The sequence below is a fragment of the Polistes canadensis genome, unplaced genomic scaffold, assembly GCF_001313835.1.
Source record: "Polistes canadensis isolate GaletaPanama2010 unplaced genomic scaffold, ASM131383v1 scaffold_26, whole genome shotgun sequence".
Taxonomy (NCBI): Eukaryota; Metazoa; Arthropoda; class Insecta; order Hymenoptera; family Vespidae; genus Polistes; species Polistes canadensis.
Window position 1 is genome coordinate 639055 of NW_014569573.1, and position 19190 is coordinate 658244.

Genomic DNA, 19190 nt, shown 5'->3' on the forward strand with positions numbered 1-19190 from the left:
CCTATACATAGACGTAATTATACAAATAACGTGTATACAAATTTTAATATTATCATGTAAAATCATATTTAGATATTTAGATAATGGTAGAAAAGAATTACGATGATGTTTTAAGAGAAATGATTTCTTTACTATGTTTAGAGAGAAAAATGATTACTGTTAACCGATTAAGAATTCCTTTTTCGATTGGACACTTGGAAAATATTTTCCTTCCTCGTTCACATTGGCAGTGACCAAACCGAGAAGAGAACTTGAAGGTATGCGATTGTGTACTCAAGTCTATCTCTCTCTCTCTCTCTCTCTTTTTCTCTTTTTATCTGTCTCTGTATTGTTGCGGTTAGAGGGGACCTTGGTTAAGGAAAGGTCGGCTGCTTACGAGGAGGAAGAACCTTCCTTCCATTCTGCGGATGACTCACGACGAGAACGAAACGAAATCGATCGACTCCGGCCACGAGTTTTCTCCTCCTCCTCCTCCTCCTCCTCCCACTTCTCCTCCCACTTCTCCAATTCCTCTTCTCTTTCTCGAGCTCTTTCATCGTTTTTTTTTTCTTAAGAGCTTTCAATGATTTCGCATCTTCATCGAACAAGAACAGGAAAGTGGCGGTGTGTGGGGGTGGAAAGAGAGGAGGGAATGTGGTATATCAAAGTAGAAAAATCTTCCTTGCATCCCTTAGTAAAAATATCTTAACCGAGTATTTTTTTTCTTCGTCGAATTTGTTGCTTAAAATATATGTTCACCTTTATAATCAAATATATATATATAATACTTGTTTTTTAATAGTTTATTATATGTACAAGTAGATCTATATTCATTCCCACTCTTTTGTTTTCATACAATATCTCTCCAAACGTAAAGAATGGGGGGGGATAAGATTTTTCGAGATCTAATTTAATAAATTATTTAGACAAAGTGCAGTAGTACATACCTATATATATATATATATAAATAAATGCGAAAGCAAAGTAGAGATCTTTTTTCGTATATAAGTGAAGAGGAAATATATCGGTTTAAACGTGTAACTCGTGTAGAAAGGTCGGACGACAGGCAATGCGTTAAATGGACGCATATCACCCTCGTTGTCTGATGTTGCTACAGCTTCTGTTTTTCGTTGCGGAAAAGGGTATCAAGGGAAAGAGAAAGAGAGAGAGTGATATCGAAATGCGAGATTCGGATGTTACGCGTGCTTTGCGAGAACAGATTTTGTACGAGTTCTACGATGAGAGAGAGAGTGTGTACGACCCCGAGATAAATAGTATGCGTATATTTAGTATATGCGTGTGTTAAAAAGAGAAGGAGAGAAAGAGGAAGGTACGAAAATTGCGAAATCCCCCAGACGCTCAATTAGCGGGTAACGGTATCCATGGGGTGAGCCTTACCCCTCCCTTTCCCCTCTCAATCTCTGTTACTATCTTTTTCTACCTGTCTCATTTTTTTCTCTTTATCTTTCACAACTTGTCTCTTTTCCTTTTTATCTATCTATCTAGCCTAGCCTAGCCTAGCCTAGCCTAGCTAGCTAGCTAAGCTATCTAGATTTTTTATTCTCTTTCATTCTCTCTCTCTATCTCTCTCTCTCTCTCTCTCTCTCTCTCTCTCTCTCTCTCTCTCCTTCTTTTTTATATTTTTCTCTTGCACCGTTTCTTTCTTCCTTGTTCTACATAAGTAAATCATAGGTTTGAGAGATGGGAAAGGTGGAACCGATAGTAACGGTGGCGAACAAGAACGTAAGGATATAAACTGGACGGAAATGATAGCAAGATGGGTTGCTGTTGCCTTGCTATCCTTTTTTTCAAGATTAAAAACTAGAGAAAGAGAGGAGAACGCGTGTTTCCTTTCGTAGTAACTCCTACGAGAACGGGACTCCTAAGCGTATCGAGATAGACGTTCCCCTTTTCCCTCTTTTACCCCCTTCCTCCTTTCTAGAGCTCCCTCGAGGCGTTTTCCGGGATGGAAAAATAAAGAAGTTTTGATGTGTACCAGCTATATCCTTGCTAGAAAAGAAGAAGAGGAAGAAGAAGATGAAGATGAAGAAGAAGGGAAAAAAGAATTGTCACGTCATCGAAGATATCGCGTACTTTGGAGAATTGTCATTCGAATTTTATGCAATATTTTCCTTTTTTTTTTTTTCTCTCTCTCTCTCTTCCTTTCTCAAAATCCATATGTTATTTTGTGCTTGCGTATATTACGTAATCATGATGTTAAGTAGATATTCATGTGCATTATGACAATCAATTTATTCAGTCGATAAAATTAAGTATTATAAATCTTTTCTTTTCCTTTTTTTTTTCCTTTTTTTTTCCTTTTTTTTTTTTCCTTTTTTTTTCCTTTTTTTTTTAAAATGTAAGTGTTTATGTTTTATTATGTAAGGTTTTACTTACGCAATAGTTTTGATATTATCTTATTTTTTTTTTTTTTTCCCCTTTTTTTTTTTTTTTTTTTTTTAATATCATTCCGGTCTATTAATTCTTTTCGAGGACGATCAAATGGAAATAAAATTCGTGAAACTTTTTTCTACGCACATTGATTCCGTATTTATTTAATTTTGATTCGATCATACAATGCACGTAACGTTTGCACCTCTCTGTGTGTGTGTGTGTGTGTGTGTAAAATAATGTATTATTAGTAGAAAGATTTATGATCGAATAGAATTGAAAAACATATCCGCGTAGTAAAAGGAATATTAGTTATCGAGGTTGGATAGGAAAATAGGAGAAACGGCAATGCGCCGTTTGGAAGAATGATGTCTTATAGAAGATGTAAATTTTCTCGTTCGATTCATCGGTACGAGTTTTATATAGGTGGAGTGAATTTCACGAGATGTCGGCGATAGATAAAATCCTGTAACGCTGCGAAACCTCGATTAGGATGCGATCGAGACAAAGTTATCAACGTTGCTCATCGCGGGAATAAAGTATGATTAGAGAAATGTATGCACATTAAATAGTACTCTAGTGCATATATATACCTGTATATATTTTTTCTTTCCTTTTCACGCGCGCGCGTGTAAATGTATGTGTAGTATGTGCGCGTGCATGAATTTTTAATTGTTTCTTTTTTTTTTTTTTGTTACAAAGTATTATAAATATGTTCTCAACATGCGGTTATATTATATGAGCCGTTTAATTCTATTCTTTGGATTTTTTTTTTTTTTTTATTTTGTTCTTTAATAAAAAAAAATCAAATTAGATTGCAATCCATAAATATCGCGTAAATTTTTTCGAATTTTTTTTCTTCCAAACGACCGTTACAATTATTGATATGAGCTTTCTTTTTTTATAATATAATTAATGTTAGGTTGAGAGAAAGAAAAGCGATGAAGTGAGTAAATGAGAAAAGAATTGAAGGTATAAGATGGATTAACTTTAAGGAAAGTATAAGAAAAGAATGATCGGTAAAATGTCCAACGATTTAGTTCGATTGAGTCTCCGTGTGTTGTAAGAATAAATAGAGAAGCCTGCTGATTCTACGAGCGTTTATCATCGAGAGACAGCGAGAGAACGTTGCTTGTACCGATAAGCCTGATAAGGGTATAGCTGTTTTCTGATAGCCGTCTCGTTCTCGGGCTTATGAAGTTTGAAAACTCTCGCGTGTTTTACCATTATTCTTTTTATTACGATGATCGAGCTATATTATAAAAAAGAAAAAAAGAAAAAAAAAGACATTATAAAGCACAAGAGAAAATATTTTAGAATTAACGTTTATAAAAATATCAACGTATTTTTTTTTTTTTTTTTATCTATACTTATCATATAATTTACACATATTATTATTAATGTGTCGATTTACTGCTATGAAATTTTCCGTCAGGTCCCTCTGAAGTTAAGCAACGTGTGTGATACGGTTAATCAAAATGGATGGGTGACCCATTAGGAAAAAACAAAAAGCCGTATGATGTTAAATTCAAAGAGATGGTAAAAATGATCCGATCTCTTTGGATAGTATTGGATAGGTGTGAGAACTATCGAGCCTGTAAAAGGGAAAGTACAAAGACACAATTAATGTGTCGAAATAAAACTAGACAAAAGGAAGAAAGGAGGATAGCTTTTGAAAGTGAATTAGTTGGGCATCTCGATTTACAGTTTCGTATGACCATTACTCACTTCCGCTGACGAATGTGCAAAGTACGCGTAATTACGATCATAATGGTCGTTATTAATACGATTGGGTGAGAAAGAGAAACAACGTTTACGAGTAGCCAGTTCTCTTCCTCTCTCTCTCTCTCTCCTCGTCTTTTGTTGTCTCAGTGTTTGACGTTTAATCGGCTTTGCCGAATCGAGTGTAAATTCGTATCGACTTCCGTGAGACTTTGTAAGTATTATTGTAAGTATATATGTACTTACATGCATAGATTAACGCGTATATGTATATATATACACAGTTAGGTTGCTTATCGAAAATTACACCGTCTAATAACGGGGACGCTCATTTTCGTAACTATGCGTAATTAATTCGACTTCGTCATTAGTTCAATCCCACCGACTACTACTCTTATAACTTCCCTCTACTTCCTTTCTCCTCTTTCGTTCCTCAACTCAGCACCCGGTTCAGCACCGGTTCAGCACCGGTTCAAACACCCCGGTTCACCATCGATGATGCATTACGAGCGAGATTATTTCGCCGGGTGGCCTTTTCCTCGAGAATAAACGCGAGAACGCCATCAAATTAATTAGTCGGAGTCGCGCGTTCCTGTAATTGGCAAGACGTTACAACCAATGTAATAATATCTTAGATCCCAATTCCGAAACTTTATCGAATATTTTTTTCGAGCTTAATTCTAGTCCAACACTAATTTTCTTCTACGTATAACCAATATTATAATCCCATGGAATAAATGTAGAATGGAAAAACAACCTCGAGATTTTCAAATACTTTTATTGGCATTATGCTATTAGATAAAATGAATGTCGATATTACTTATCAACCGAATTCATCTTTTGTACACATCATTCGTCTCCCTTACATATCGTAGCTCTCTTTCTCTCTGTGTTATCCTCTGAAGAATTTTGGAGAAAAAAAATATTTAACGCGAACGTTCGAAAACGATGTCTCTGGAGGTCTGAGAGTAAGCCGAGGCACCCCGGCGTTGCGGGTGTAACGATCGTTCGAATTAAGGGGAATAGCAGATGGGTACACACAGGGCCGTCCCTCTATGAAATAGAAATTCTAGCAGCGGGGCAAACATCGATCCGACCACTAGCAGTAGCAGCAGCAGCAGCAGCAGCACCAGTGTAGCACCAGAGTAGCAGGGAACACTGTTTTCTCTCTTTCTCTTTCTCACTCTCGTGCTCTTAATTTCTCTGTCTCTCTCTCTCTCTCTCACACACACTCTCTTACTCTTTCTATCTTTTACCCTGACAAGATTCTTTGTCTTGTTGCCAGAAGTACGAATGAAACTCGTGCGTGCCCCGGCATCCAAAGCCCCCTACTATTCCAAAATATTGTCTACGGCCCTGAAGGAGAAGCATCGTGTCCTCGGGCTCCGTCACTGCTTACTACACCCCCTTACGATGGATCGCATTAATAGAAGGTTCGAATCGATCACCGAACGGTGCGATTTTTCGCCCCGAAAGAGATATTTCTTCCTTTCCTCCTTCTCTTCTCTTCTCACTCTTTCTCTTTCTCTTTCTCTCGCTGTACTCTTTCATCTTTGGACCTTTTTTTTTTTTTTCTTTTCGTCTATAGGAACAAACGTCATCTTCCTTCGGGATTTTACCCGGAAATTGGAATTTCATCGATAGCAGCTTATCGTGAAACTATCGTGTGTCGATGATTACATTCTAAGCTTTTACGCTTGGATTTATTGGGCTCTTCGTTCATGAAATTCCTCAGAATTTTTAATTAAACTTTCGAAGAGAGAGAGAGAGAGAGGGAGAATATTTCGATATAATAATATTGTCTAACACAAGTTTATCCGTGTTTCATTCAAATATTTATTCGTTATATTATATCAATTTCATTTACTTCGTTGCAATCTTCTTCTTCTTCTTCTTTCGTTTTTTTTTAATTGGTTAAATTTTCTTCGTTAAGAGAATAAATAAGAAACTTTCATAGGAAGAATGAAGAAATCAAATAACATAACAGCCATTTCATATAAGAAAATAAATAAATACATGTTATGCGCTTTTTCTACCATTAGGATGGACGGAAGAAAAATGAAGAGAGAGAGAAAGAAGACCCTTTTACGTTTTTGCTCTTTTCGGGTTGGCAAAAAATTCCTTGAAATCTACGTAACCCAATTATTTTCCGGGACAAAAAGCGTCAGCTTAAACTCCCTTTCGGCGAATATTAGCAAAATATGCTTGGGCACGAAATGCTGCAACAGAAATCGGGTTGACGTTCTCGTTCAAGCCGTTGGCAATTTCGATTAAAATCGCCCATATGTATGTTTTGTATGCTCGCGCGTGTATGTGTGTGTAAGTAAGCTTGTACGTATGTATGCATATACAAATACGTTTATATGTTTTATTGTGTGTGTGTGTGTTGCGTGTATGTAGGGGCAGGTTCTATAAAGCCCGTTCGATTCCGTAACGAAAGAACGAAGAAGTAGGAAATGGGGGAAGTTGCACGATCGAATAACAAGCGAGTCCCAATCGCCAATTATATTTCAAAAGCTGCACCGCCGTGCTACCATCACGGTGTCACGATAATATCGTTCGACCATATAATAGTAGAACTGTTTAACGCTCGCGTTCTTTGCTTAACTGCAACTTCTTCGATAATAATGAAAGAGTATTATTTTGTAATCTACTAAAAACAACTGTAATAGCAACAGCAGCAGCAGTAGTAGTCTATGCGTTAAAAAACTCTTTACAAACTTATTTTACTGATATTTAAAAGGTTCTTCAAAGTTCATCGAACTTTCAATTTTTCCTTTGCTTTTCTTTTATTATTATTATTATTCAAAAATGACTCTCTCCTGCCTCCTCTATCCATTCCAATTGGGTTTTTCTTCAAATGCCGTGAACTTACGAAAATATTTTTTTTTTTTTACATTTTAATTTTTCGATAATTGATCCGACAAATGTTTTACCCGAATAAACGTGTACGTTGATTTACTTGGAAAATATTTCCTTCCTTCTTTTTGTCGAATTTCGTTGGCATGGGCAATATTCATTATCCTTTTTTTTTTTTCTTTTTTTAAATTTATTGAAAATATTGACGAACCGTCGAATTAATCGAGTAAATCGACGAAATTAAAGGGTGTACAAATGTGGAAGAAAAAGAGAAAGAGAGAGAGAGAGAGAGAAGAAAAGTCTCTACCGGCAGATCGAAAATAAATTCTTAAAGGGAAACTCGAGTTCCTTCCACGTTATTATCGGATTACCCTCCGAATTATTATCTCGACTATACCTTATCTCGATTCCTCGACCATTCCTTTTATGAACAAGGGAAAATAATTGGTAGGGATGGTGGGGGAAACGAAACGCAGTTCTCAATTCATCCGAACAGTTCCGACCATTTTCCGAGAATTCGTTGTTGGGGCGCGTAACATGAGTCGCTTTGACGGGGCCGATGTTACTCCTCATTCTCCCCTTTACATACACACATATACACACATACACACGCATATCCTATTTATACATCTGTACAATAAGTGCTTCCAATTGTACATATTTTTTAAATTCTAGTCTACAATAAATTTAAATGATACGTTTAATAAAATCGTATCGATTACACACACACACACACACACACGTGGTGCACATACGTACACGTCATATAATTGTGTTTTATTTAATAATAATAATAATAATGAGAAACGTATATATGCATTAGGTAGGGAATACGTGATTTTAAATCGAGCAAAAAAATTGGTCCACAGCAGCATCAGTTTCGTGCCGCGTTATAAAATCTCTCTCTTTTTTTTTTCTTTTTTTTTTTTTCTTCGTCGTCTCTCTTTATCTTTCTTTTTCTTTATTTCTTTCTTTCTTTCTTTCTTTCTTTCTTTCTTTCTCTTTCTTTGTCTGACATTAAACGCGCACGTGCTCGAACTACCGACATGTCGCGCGACGCCGATAGAAATTCATACCGCGTGCGATAAAAAGCTTCGAAGACGCGCCCGCTACAAAGAGAGAAAGAGAATGAAAGTAAGAGTGTGTCAGAGGGAGAAAGAAAGAAAGAAAGAGAGAGAAAGATAGAGAGAGAACTGAACCCACTTAAAAAAGAAGCTCTTCTTCTTTATTTCTTCCTTTGCAAACTTTTCTCTCCTATTATAATTACTATTTTTTCTTCTTCGTTCTTGAATTTTGTTATCTTCTTCTCTCAATCATACGTACAACACAACAGACAAAAGTGATACGATTATCCTGATTTTCCAAACGAAATATGAATAAATTCTCTGCGGAATGGAGGAGGGGATGGTGGTCAATATTACGATCTCATTGAAATAACAACATTTCGAATTTGTATTTTTCTTTTTATACGAGTTCCTCATGTTTTAATGTGTTATCATATTAAATATCGTATATAGAATAGCATATTACTGACCTCACTTTTTTCAAACCAGACGATAACAGCTTGAAAGTATTCCACGTTTATCTTTAGATACCACTATACCTAAGTATATCTGCTTTTTTTTTTTTTTTTTATTATCTATCGTGTTATCTACAATACAAAATACGAAGTGACATACATGCTTGTTTCGTTTAATATATATAAAAATAAAAAAAAGGAAAAGGAAAAGAAATTCACATCATCATCATCATCCTTTCCGATCACTTTTATACTTGGTGGTGTCATACGAAGACTGAAAGTTTATCGGATCTCTTTATCAATTTCTTTCTCGAATTAAGAAATTGCAGGATTGCTTCTCTCTCTCTCTCTCTCTCTCTCTTGGGTTGCGCGTACACGCACTCACATTCACACTAACACTCACACTAACATTCGGTTCTACGCGTGTCAGAGGTCGCATACGCTCGGTGTGTCGCGGCAAATGGGTCGATATACGGAGCCGGCCCACAGGGTGGCTCAGGGTTTGCGTGTGGCCCCTAGGAGTGGGGATAGCCAAACTGGCTGTCATTTCCACCCAGTTCTACCCGGTTCGAGTGAGTAAGACAGAGAAATCGAGAGAGATTGAGAGAGAGAGAACACGAGAGGGTGCCACCCCTCTTCTCTCCCACTACTAGAATGATCCACCCCTCTGAAAACTCAAGCTCTCCCTTCTCTGGAAACCCCCGTAACGCGCACACACACACACACATACACACACGCACGCACATGTACATATACGCGCGCGCCCGCGTCCATACGTATATATACAAACATATACTCTATCATTATACCAGCCAAGTTCTACCACCACTACCACCATCATCGCCATCACCACCACCTTTCCATTGCTACGGGCAGGCGCGCAATATTATGTTCCTGAAATATTACCGCGAAACGAACAGTCCGATGCACGCTTTGAACGCGTTGCATGGCTTCGCTGAACCTCTTCGCAAGCATTTACGAGTACACTTAAGTACGTATTTACGTATATATGCATGTATGTTTGTAGGTATGTATGTATGTATATATGTATATATATGGATGTATGTATGTGTATGTAGATGGGTGGATGTGGAAGGATAGATGTAGGTATCTACTTCGTATAGGTATTGTCAATGGTCGAACGCAATATTTTTAATTTCTTTGTAATGGAACTCGTTAGGAAAGCCAATAACTAACGCTCGTTTTTAACTTTTCCTTTAACTTCTGCAATTATTTTCAATAAAATCAATAGTAATTGGAAAATTCTCGAAATTTCTATCCACAAGTGTCATGTATCTTGTATTTGTTTCATCGAATTTAAAAACAAATTGATAATTACGTGTATTTCGTTAATATTCAGATTTTCAGTATTTTTTTTTGGATACGAACAAATGTGTACCTTTTTTTTTGTGTGACGTTGATTTAAAATTTTATTCTTTTTGTCGTCAATCTCACTTCGATAAATATCAAGGATCGTTCTAACTCTTCCTGTGAAACTTTTCTATCGTTAAAATGTTGGCAATGAAAGGAACTCTGGGATTAATTCTCGTAGACGAAACTTTTAGTTCTCTTCAACTTATATCTAGGGAAATGAAATCGCTTTTCGTTGAAACTCCAACGAACGATTTCGTTCTAATCTTTAGTAGAGAAAGAAAAAGAGAGAGAGAGAAGTGTACCAAGTCCCTAAATCACATTATTCATTCATAGAGACGGTATTAGCGACATTAATCCATGCCTTTCTACTACCACCATCACCATCACCATTGCCAACACAATCATCAACAACTTTAACTCGCATACAGTTTTATGTTTTCATCTGTACGAACCTGATAATAATTTTATCGTAGAAACTGGGTTACGTTCGTTATTTTAGGAGGCGCAAACGATCTCTCAGTGTTCTTAAATATATTCGTTTTCGGTTGTATAAACCTTCGGTGGTCGTTCTTCACAAGGTTTTAAATCCTTCACCAGATAAATTCCTAATTCATTATCCTCGAAATTAACTGTGACTTTGTGATTTCGTATTTGCGAATCATATTGAAACGAATTTGTAATTTTTCTTTTTTTTTTTTTTTAAATCTAGTTTTCTGATTCATTTGAACGATATATAATCGAATGAATTGTTAAAGTATTATAAGCGCAGTATAAGTACAAGTAGATTACACAAGTTCTTAAGTATTATTTTAATTATCTACAAATATATAATGACATATTGTAAGTATAAGTACAGCCGAGTAAAAACTTCTTGAGTAATTTTACAAATAAATGACCCTTTATCGAAACTTTTTTAAGCTTGTAATTAGGCTCGTAGTTTTACAATCTGGAAAAGAAAAGATTAGCCTGAAAAGTTTCTAAATAGCGTAGTTGATATTTTAAAGTCATCTAGGAACTTTTAACCCAACTTGTATGGCATTATACAATTATTATTGAAATTTCTCGTTAAATAATATTAATAATCAAGTCGTGTGTGTGTGTATCTTTCCTCGAACTGTTTCTTTGAAGTCTAGAGAAAAGATGATTTGTTTAAAGAGCACCCCGGCTAAGCTTAAGAACGAATAATATGTATTTATTTATTTATTTATTTTTGTATTTTACAAGATTTCATTTTCCACGGCGTAGACACGGTTTATGTTTGCTCATTCAAGATTAATTACATGCGAAAATGGTTGAGTCGTTTTACCGTCGGAGTCTTTGAAACGATCAACGAAATCCGGTTAACCGTCGTATCATGAAAGTTCAAAGGGTGTCGGTGGTGTATTCGGGTTTTGTGGATGGAGTGGAGATGTCTGGGAAAAGAGGTTAAACGTTCTATGTATCGTCGAAGTATATAAAAGTGGAAAAGTTCGTGTAAAAACGTCGACACTTTTTTATTCTTTTATACGATCGAAAACTTTGGTCACCAGTTTTTCTTCGTCGTTGATAAACAAAATATGAAGATGAAGATGATCTTGATGATGTGGATTAAGTGGATGAAGACGACGAATAGATGAAAAAGAAAATAGATATTCTTCTCGTTTTCTGTATGAGATATAAATCATTTTGGTAGAAGAGCAACGAGAGGTTGAAGAATTTAGATTCATCGTTTGATAATTGATTTCAAATACAAAATGCGACGATTTGAAAAGGTCTCTTCGACATTTTTCTGTTCGACGAAGTAGGAAATATTGAATAATCGATTGGTGGTGTCTGTGTTAAACACCCTTTATGTATATTACTGGTAATATAAACAGTTTACTTATTATTAAGTATACTGATATATTATAGCCTTTAATTAGATATACTTTATTGAAATAAAAATGAAAATGAGATAGACCGAACGATTAATGATTAACACTGATACAATTATCTTATATATAATATATTTATGATACTTTTAGTATAATATACACGGCGACATTATTATTATGATTGATTATTTTTTCTTCAATAAATTAAAACGAAACAACGAGGTATTAATTATTATTGGTAAAATAATCATTTTCGTTAATGTATGCTAAATAGAATATATTCGAAGTTATTAATAATTCAAATGGAATTTCAAGTAGGTGAATTGGAAAAAAAAGAAATGGGGAAAAAGGGGAAAAAGAGATAGAAAGAAAGAAAGAAAGAAATAAAGAAAGAAATAAATAGAAGAGAGAAGAATATCATGATGTTTCGTGGGTGGCTAGTGTTTATATTGGAAAACGCGTACTCTTGCGGCGCCGCCAGCGGCGACGACGCCAGGAAGGCGGAGATGAGCGAGAACTTGCTGAGTGGGAGGGAAGTAAGGGGGGAATTGACGGGGGAAGGTAAAAGGGGGAAACGAGGAGGAGCACAGCAAAGAGGAAGGCGCGTGTCGGAACCGTCCACCGTAGAGAGTCTCGACCACCTCTCTACTTATACTTCTTCTTATTGTTAGTACCTTTTCTTTTTGTGTTCAACATAGACACACATACACTAACGTGTTACACTACGTCTCGGTGGTGCGTGAGATTCGTAAAAGAATAAATGGATGAAAATGAAAATGATAAAAAATGACGCGTTATTGAAGACGGTGAAAAATTATATAGGAAGAAGAAGAAAATTAAAAAGATGAACAGATAAAAATGATAAAGCAAATAATAGAAAAAGAATATAGGAGAACGTGGTGGTGGTCCTTGCATGAAGTAGAGGCCGTTCAAGAGACTACTCTTTTGATAGTAGTAGTAATAATAATAATAATAATAGTAGTAGTAGTAGTAGTAGTAGTGATGCTGCTGCTGATTCTGCCGCTGTTCTTTAGGAGGAGGAAAAGGCTACTGTCTAAGCGAGGCCATTGTTGTGTCGAGAACTTAATATGCATTTCTCTTTCATAGAAAATCTACCGTACTTTGCGAAATTTCTTTCTTAGATCCCGTTTCTTCTACACACACCCCGTCCCCTCTTCGTCATATATTTTTCTCTTCACATTTTCTTCGATCATATTCGTAGACTTTTAAAAATCAATATAAATAGATTTTTATCGAATTTATGTGCACACGCGCGAATTTACTTGTTGATTAACAGTTCTAAATAATGTCAAAAAATAATCGACGATCGCTTATTGTGTATACTTAACAAAAACTATTTTTCAAAAGAAACTTGAAAGAAAAAACAAGACGAAACCCAAATAAAAACTTCGACCATAACTAACTGTACTCCTAAAACTTTAGCCAACATTCTCTTTCAAAGATTTATACGAGCTTGCAAACTTCTATAATATCGGTATAATAATACAAGCACATTAATACTTAGGTGCATAGCACAGATAAACGTTTTAAGAGTAGTATCACCCATTCTATTCTTCTCTCTCTCTCTCTCTCTCTCTCTCTCCCTTTCTTTCTGACTTTTCTTGCCTATCGTAATTTCGAGGCTTGCCAAAAACGAGGAGATGCATTTTGCGCAGCTGGCAAAAGTATCTTTGGGATTAACTTTACGTACGATACGTACACACATACGTATGCATATACATAGTACGTTGTAGAATTTCGTTTAAAACGCTACCGTGTGTCCTGGTGAGAGGCATACGGGAAAGATGGAAAGAGAAGAGAGACGAGAAGTAAAGAGAAGAAGAAAAGAAAAAGGGGGAAAAAGAGAGAAGAACGCAAAAAGCCACGAATTCGCCACAGATAACCGAGATTCTCTCCTACTTACTCGGCTTTCCTGTATCTTCATAGCTATCCCCCTTTTCACCTTCACCCCTTTTATCTCATCCCGCCATCCTATCCCACTTCCTTCTTCACGCTTCCCCCTAACTTCTACGCGTCGTTTTGCCCTCGTCGGTCTTTCTCTTTCTATTTCTCGTATTCCGGCCGCACCCTTATGTACTTGAATTTACTACGCCATTCACGTTTGCGTCTACATAAATTGTTGCGTCGGACGTACACGTGCGCGCGCGAGCGCGTACTTACGTACGTTTTGCTACGCCATAGATGAGATACACTCACGTATACGCGAATACATTAAATGTATATGTATATGTATGTGTAGGTATATATATTTTTCTATAGATTCGTATATCGCGCGTTCGCGGCCAGTCAGACCGCAAAGGGAACACACACGGCAGAACGAACGCAGAACGAACGTAGAACGAACTTGTAATGCACGCGTGAGCGAGTATGTCGCGGAGCTCTACACCTACGACTTTTGAGTCGAATCGAGTCGAGTTTTCCAACATTATGTCGAGGTTCGGTACGTTTATTTGATTTCTCGTAAAAACAAAAAAACAACTTTTCGAATGTAAAATTTGTAATTCTCGCGCCAGTGCAATAATTTATTCAAATATTCTTCTTTTCATTATGTCAAGGATTGCATACCGATCGTAGTAGTTACGTTTATCGACTTATTACGTGACGTTAGTTGCATTTGGAATAGATTCCAATTTACCCATGATTAGTAGTAATAATAATATTATAATGATAATAATATAATACCTAAATAATAATATAATATATTATAATTGTTATATAACAATAAACCGTAAATGGATATATTTCTTTGAATATTATTAATATTATTTTGATAATTTTACAATCAAGTTAGGATCCTGGCTAATTTTGGAATGTATAACGGAATAGTAGAGAGCAAGGTACGAACGAGGTCCTAATTTTTAATTTCCATTGCTTTTGCCGGTGGCAGGATAGCCGTACTTGGACAAGGGACACAGAGGGAGAGAAAGAGAGAGAGGGGTGAAGGGATAGTAGGAACAGGTTTTCAGGTCGGTAGGATGCGAGAGGGGCCCTACGAAGCGTGACTACTTGACGATGTGGCCTGGCCTCTTTTTAAGCTTGGAAAATGGTGAACAGGTGTCCCTAAAAACTCGACGCCTCCAACTTTTCTTACCTCTCTCTGTCTCTCTTTCTCTTCTACCCTCCCTCCCTACCTCCCTCTCACCCTTTTTCTTCCTGTTTCTTATATCTCTTTTCGTTCACTGTCGTGAGAAGAATTACGAACGATCGCTCGAAATCAAGATCGGATAAAATAATGTTAATTTATTATTTTTAAGGTACGATTAAATATATTATCCTATAAAAAACGAAAATAGTTTTCTCTCTCTTTTAAACCCCTCCCCTCCCCCCTCCTCATACATAAATAAGTTCACTCGAATAGATGAATTTTAGTCCGAGCATCTTTTTGGTTTGATATTTCGCGTTAATAAAATCTTTATCGAAAATCGAATTCATAGATGGGCTGACACTTTTTCGTAGAAACGTGTTTCTCTCTGGGTCGCGTATAAATATTTCAATATCTCCGAAAATAGTAGGGCACGAGAGGATACACGCGGAGGTTGTGTATCCTAAATACCCAAGGGAAAAATTCCTACGTCGCAAATGATGCGATTACTCGCGGCCCAAAACTTGCGGGGAATTTTAATATTTCGTATTTTCAACGAATAATACGAAAGTGTGTGTGAGAGAGAAAGAGCGAGAGAGAGGCAGAGGAAGGGAATAGGATGATATATTTGTAATAGTCCTCATTTTTATCGTAAGAAAAGTATCAAAGAAGAGACTTTTTTGATTTAAATCACTGTGTTATACAGTGATTTTAGATGATATTAATTATTGACTCCTATTCATCCTATTGTATTTATTATATATATATTCTATACACGTATTTGTATATGAATATATATGTGAATATATGCGTGTGCATATATTTTACATAACTTAAAGGTAGCATATGTACAGGTGGGTCTTATAATTGTACATTCGTGTACTTATACTTTGTATGTAGAATTAAGCAAAAAGCCGTGAAAAAAAGAGAACTCGTTTCAGGGGATCGCAGAATATCTAATTATTATAATTTATTCGGTTCGTTTCTCGTAGGTATTACATATACACGATTTCTGACAAATGCCTGCCTTCTCGCCGATTGACAGCTTATTGGCGGTTGTTACGCCATGTACTTAAGACAACAGCATCACCTTAGGCCTATATATTATATATGTTACCGTCATAGCCGGAAATCTGCCATTGCTAGTAATCCCTTGGCATTCTCATAAATGCAAAGAGCATTCCGATGAAGTCGGAAACAGAAGAATTCTTACAGTTTTTCCTAAGCATTGAACATAACATAATACTCATAACATATTCTATATATGGTATTCTACGAGTAGACAAAAGAGTGTACTTTAATTTAATATAAGTTTCATTAAAATCTATTTACTTTTAGTATAAAAAATATTTACTGAAACTTTTCCAAGAAATAGCAAAGATGCACAATTTACAGCATTGCATTCTCTGACATTTYCTGAAYTTTAMRTGCTWAATTTATAACTCGATATGGTATTCTACGCGTAGACAAAAGAGTGTACTTTAATTTAATATAAGTATCATTAAAATCTATTCACTTTCTTAGTATAAAAAATATTTACCAAAACTTTTCAAAGAAATAGCAAAGTTGTACAATTTTATGCATTGCAATCTCTGATATTGTGTGATCGTATGGCTGCGTGTGTCTGTGTCTGAGAATGTATTCTTTTCAACGTTGTTTAAATAGTAATTTGATATTCTATAGGATATCAAAGTATTATGTTTGATGCCTAGGAAAAACTCTGTAAAAAGTCTTATTTCCGACTTCGTCGGAAGGCGCTTTGCATTGATAACAATGCCGAGGAATTACTAGCAATGACTGATTTCCGGCTTCGACGTTAACATATATATCTTTACTTACGTATTATATACGATTATACGAAACTACGAGCCACGCATACACGTACAGGATGCACGAAGTTATACGGAACCATTGCACGCTATCATTTCGATCGTAAACCATCGAAATGGTTTGATCTTATTTTTCTTATAATCGATTCGAATGATTTTTTCTTACAGCGGAAACTGAAAATTACTGATTAAACTTAATTATTGTTCCAAAATAATTTCCATACATTTACGATATAACAGCCTACCTAGATTATTTACTTTAGTTAAATTTCTTATATTATATATCGCATAAAATAAAAAGAAAAAGAAGAAAAAATTTATTATACACGCAGTTTTCTCTACGACCAACGCGTAAAATTAGATCTATTAATCAAAAACGCTGTATAATGAAGTAATACTTTATAAAACTAGGAAATATATTTAGCTTATATTTGATAACGAGGTGGTTTGTTGGTTATAAAGTTTTCGCGAGGAAATTGTCAGAATTTATGCGTGACATTGCCGAAAGAGAGAGAGAGAGAGTGAGAGAGATAGAGAGATAGAAAGTGAGATAGAAATACAGTTTAAGAGAGAGTGAGAGAAGATTGAGCGTTAGTCGTAACCGTGTAAAGACAGAGTATCAAAGTTGTAGTACATACGTATTTAGCGAGATATAGAAGGAGAGAAAGGGAAAGGGAAAGGGAAAGGGAAAGAGAAAGAGAAAGAGAAAGAGAAAGAGAAAGAGAAAGAGAAAGAGAAAGAGAAAGAGAAAGAGAAATAGAAAGAGAAAGAGAAAGAGAAAGAGAAAGAGAAAGAGAAAGAGAAAGAGAAAGAGAGAGAATGAGAGAAGGTACAGGAAGGTTGTAGCTCGCGGATAGAGGTAGGATCGCTCGAGGTCGTTGGAGGAAGAGCGAGTCGAACATCGTGACGTCGTGATGTCTATGTGTATATATAAGAGACTACATTATGCCTTCCGACCTGTTGCTACCCCTCCTCACCCCGTCGAACATTCGCCCAACCCCCTGTGTACCACCAAATGGAGCGTTCGTGCTCTCTTCGCCTCATTGAAAGCCTCCTATTCTCTCTTTCTATCTCCCTCTATCTACACATACATACATATAACACATATACTAAGTTTCTATACTCTTCTCTTTCTAGAATCACTATTTCCTTCTCGTTTCATCTTACTGCTCCTATCTACGTATCGCATATGGTCTATCCGTCTATTTATCTCTCGTCCCATCTCACTCTCTTCTCTCCCTCCTCATTTCAGCTCTTCTTCTTCTCCTAGTAACTTTCACCCTTGTCGTTAGCAATCGTAGTAGTAGTTCCCCTAGGTACGACTAATATAATCCCTTCTCGATCTGACCCTTGAACCTTGCTCGCTTTTTTTTTTTTTTTTAATTTTCACGAATCTACTACGAAATCAAATTGGAAATTTGATTTCTTCCGATTCTTCGGTATTTATAATTTTTATTACTTTGGTAATTTATTATTTATTAGAGCGTAAGAATAAATCGATCGTTTGATCAATTGTCATTGCAATCATTAATGGGCTTGTATTTTTTGTTATTTGTTTTGTGTAGCCTCGGGAGGGGGTGGTTCGATGTTGGTCCCTCCCGTGGCCCAAGGCGGGACGGGCGATCGTCCCGTTGGTGACGCGAGTGGTAGGGCCCAGCAGTCATCCGGCCCTGCCGGGACAGCAACCCTATGGCCTCTCGCACCAGCGCAGCCCAATCAAGTTCCAAATCAACAGTCGCAAGGAATACCACCCTTGGCTGCTACCCCTGCACCGGCACACAATCAAGGTACACCAAATACTTATATTTTATATTTGATATCGTTTAATGTTTTAATTAGGGATGCTGAACTAACTCGTTAAGGTACTTGACACGCGAATGACATTGCAAGTCAATTGAAATTCAATACTTTTTGTTTTTATTACTGAAGAATATTTGTTTGGGTATCATATTATTTTATAATCGAATAAAACTCATATCGTTACTCTGAATTATTTACTGTTATTGCACAAAATATTAGTTATTTTGGTAAATGAATTTTTCAATTAAAAAGTTAACACTAAATCTACTGACAGTTAAAATACACACTAGACTCTCCTCCCATATAACACGAGTTTTTACAATGCGAATTCTTATAACGCGTTAAGGATATTGCGGCAACCGCTTTCGTGTAACCCGATTTTTTTTCTACAACACGGTACATGATAAAACGCGGGAATTTCCCTCATTTAAAAATTCAATTTACATTAATTGAGCATTACATTGTTGTCTTCATTGGAACCATTTCTGTTTTTTTCTTTTTTTCGTGTTTTCCGATAACCTCACGTTTTCAAAATATGACGACGGAATTCGTTCTAATTACAAAACATTCGTATAATTGGAAAATTAAATATGTGAAATGTGAAATTAGAAAACATATTTACAAAGTACGAAATACAAACTTCGATATTAGTATTGGAAAGTAACGTTTTCTAAGTTGAAAATTTTATATTGTGTAATATAGTTTTAATTAATATGTAATATCGAAAATCGCGTTTTTTTTTTTAAATTTATTTATCTAAT

The 19190-nt window shown here is 35.9% G+C and overlaps 1 protein-coding gene across 1 annotated transcript in view; it reads left to right on the forward strand.

Moving 5' to 3' along the window:
* Positions 1–19190, forward strand: part of LOC106783821 — a 101442-nt gene that overhangs the window by 51668 nt on the left and 30584 nt on the right. Inside the window, exon 2 of the mRNA XM_014742715.1 lies at positions 18195–18416. Coding sequence (XP_014598201.1) covers positions 18215–18416 — 202 coding nt within the window. The 5' untranslated portion in view covers positions 18195–18214. The remainder of the gene's footprint in view (positions 1–18194; positions 18417–19190) is intronic.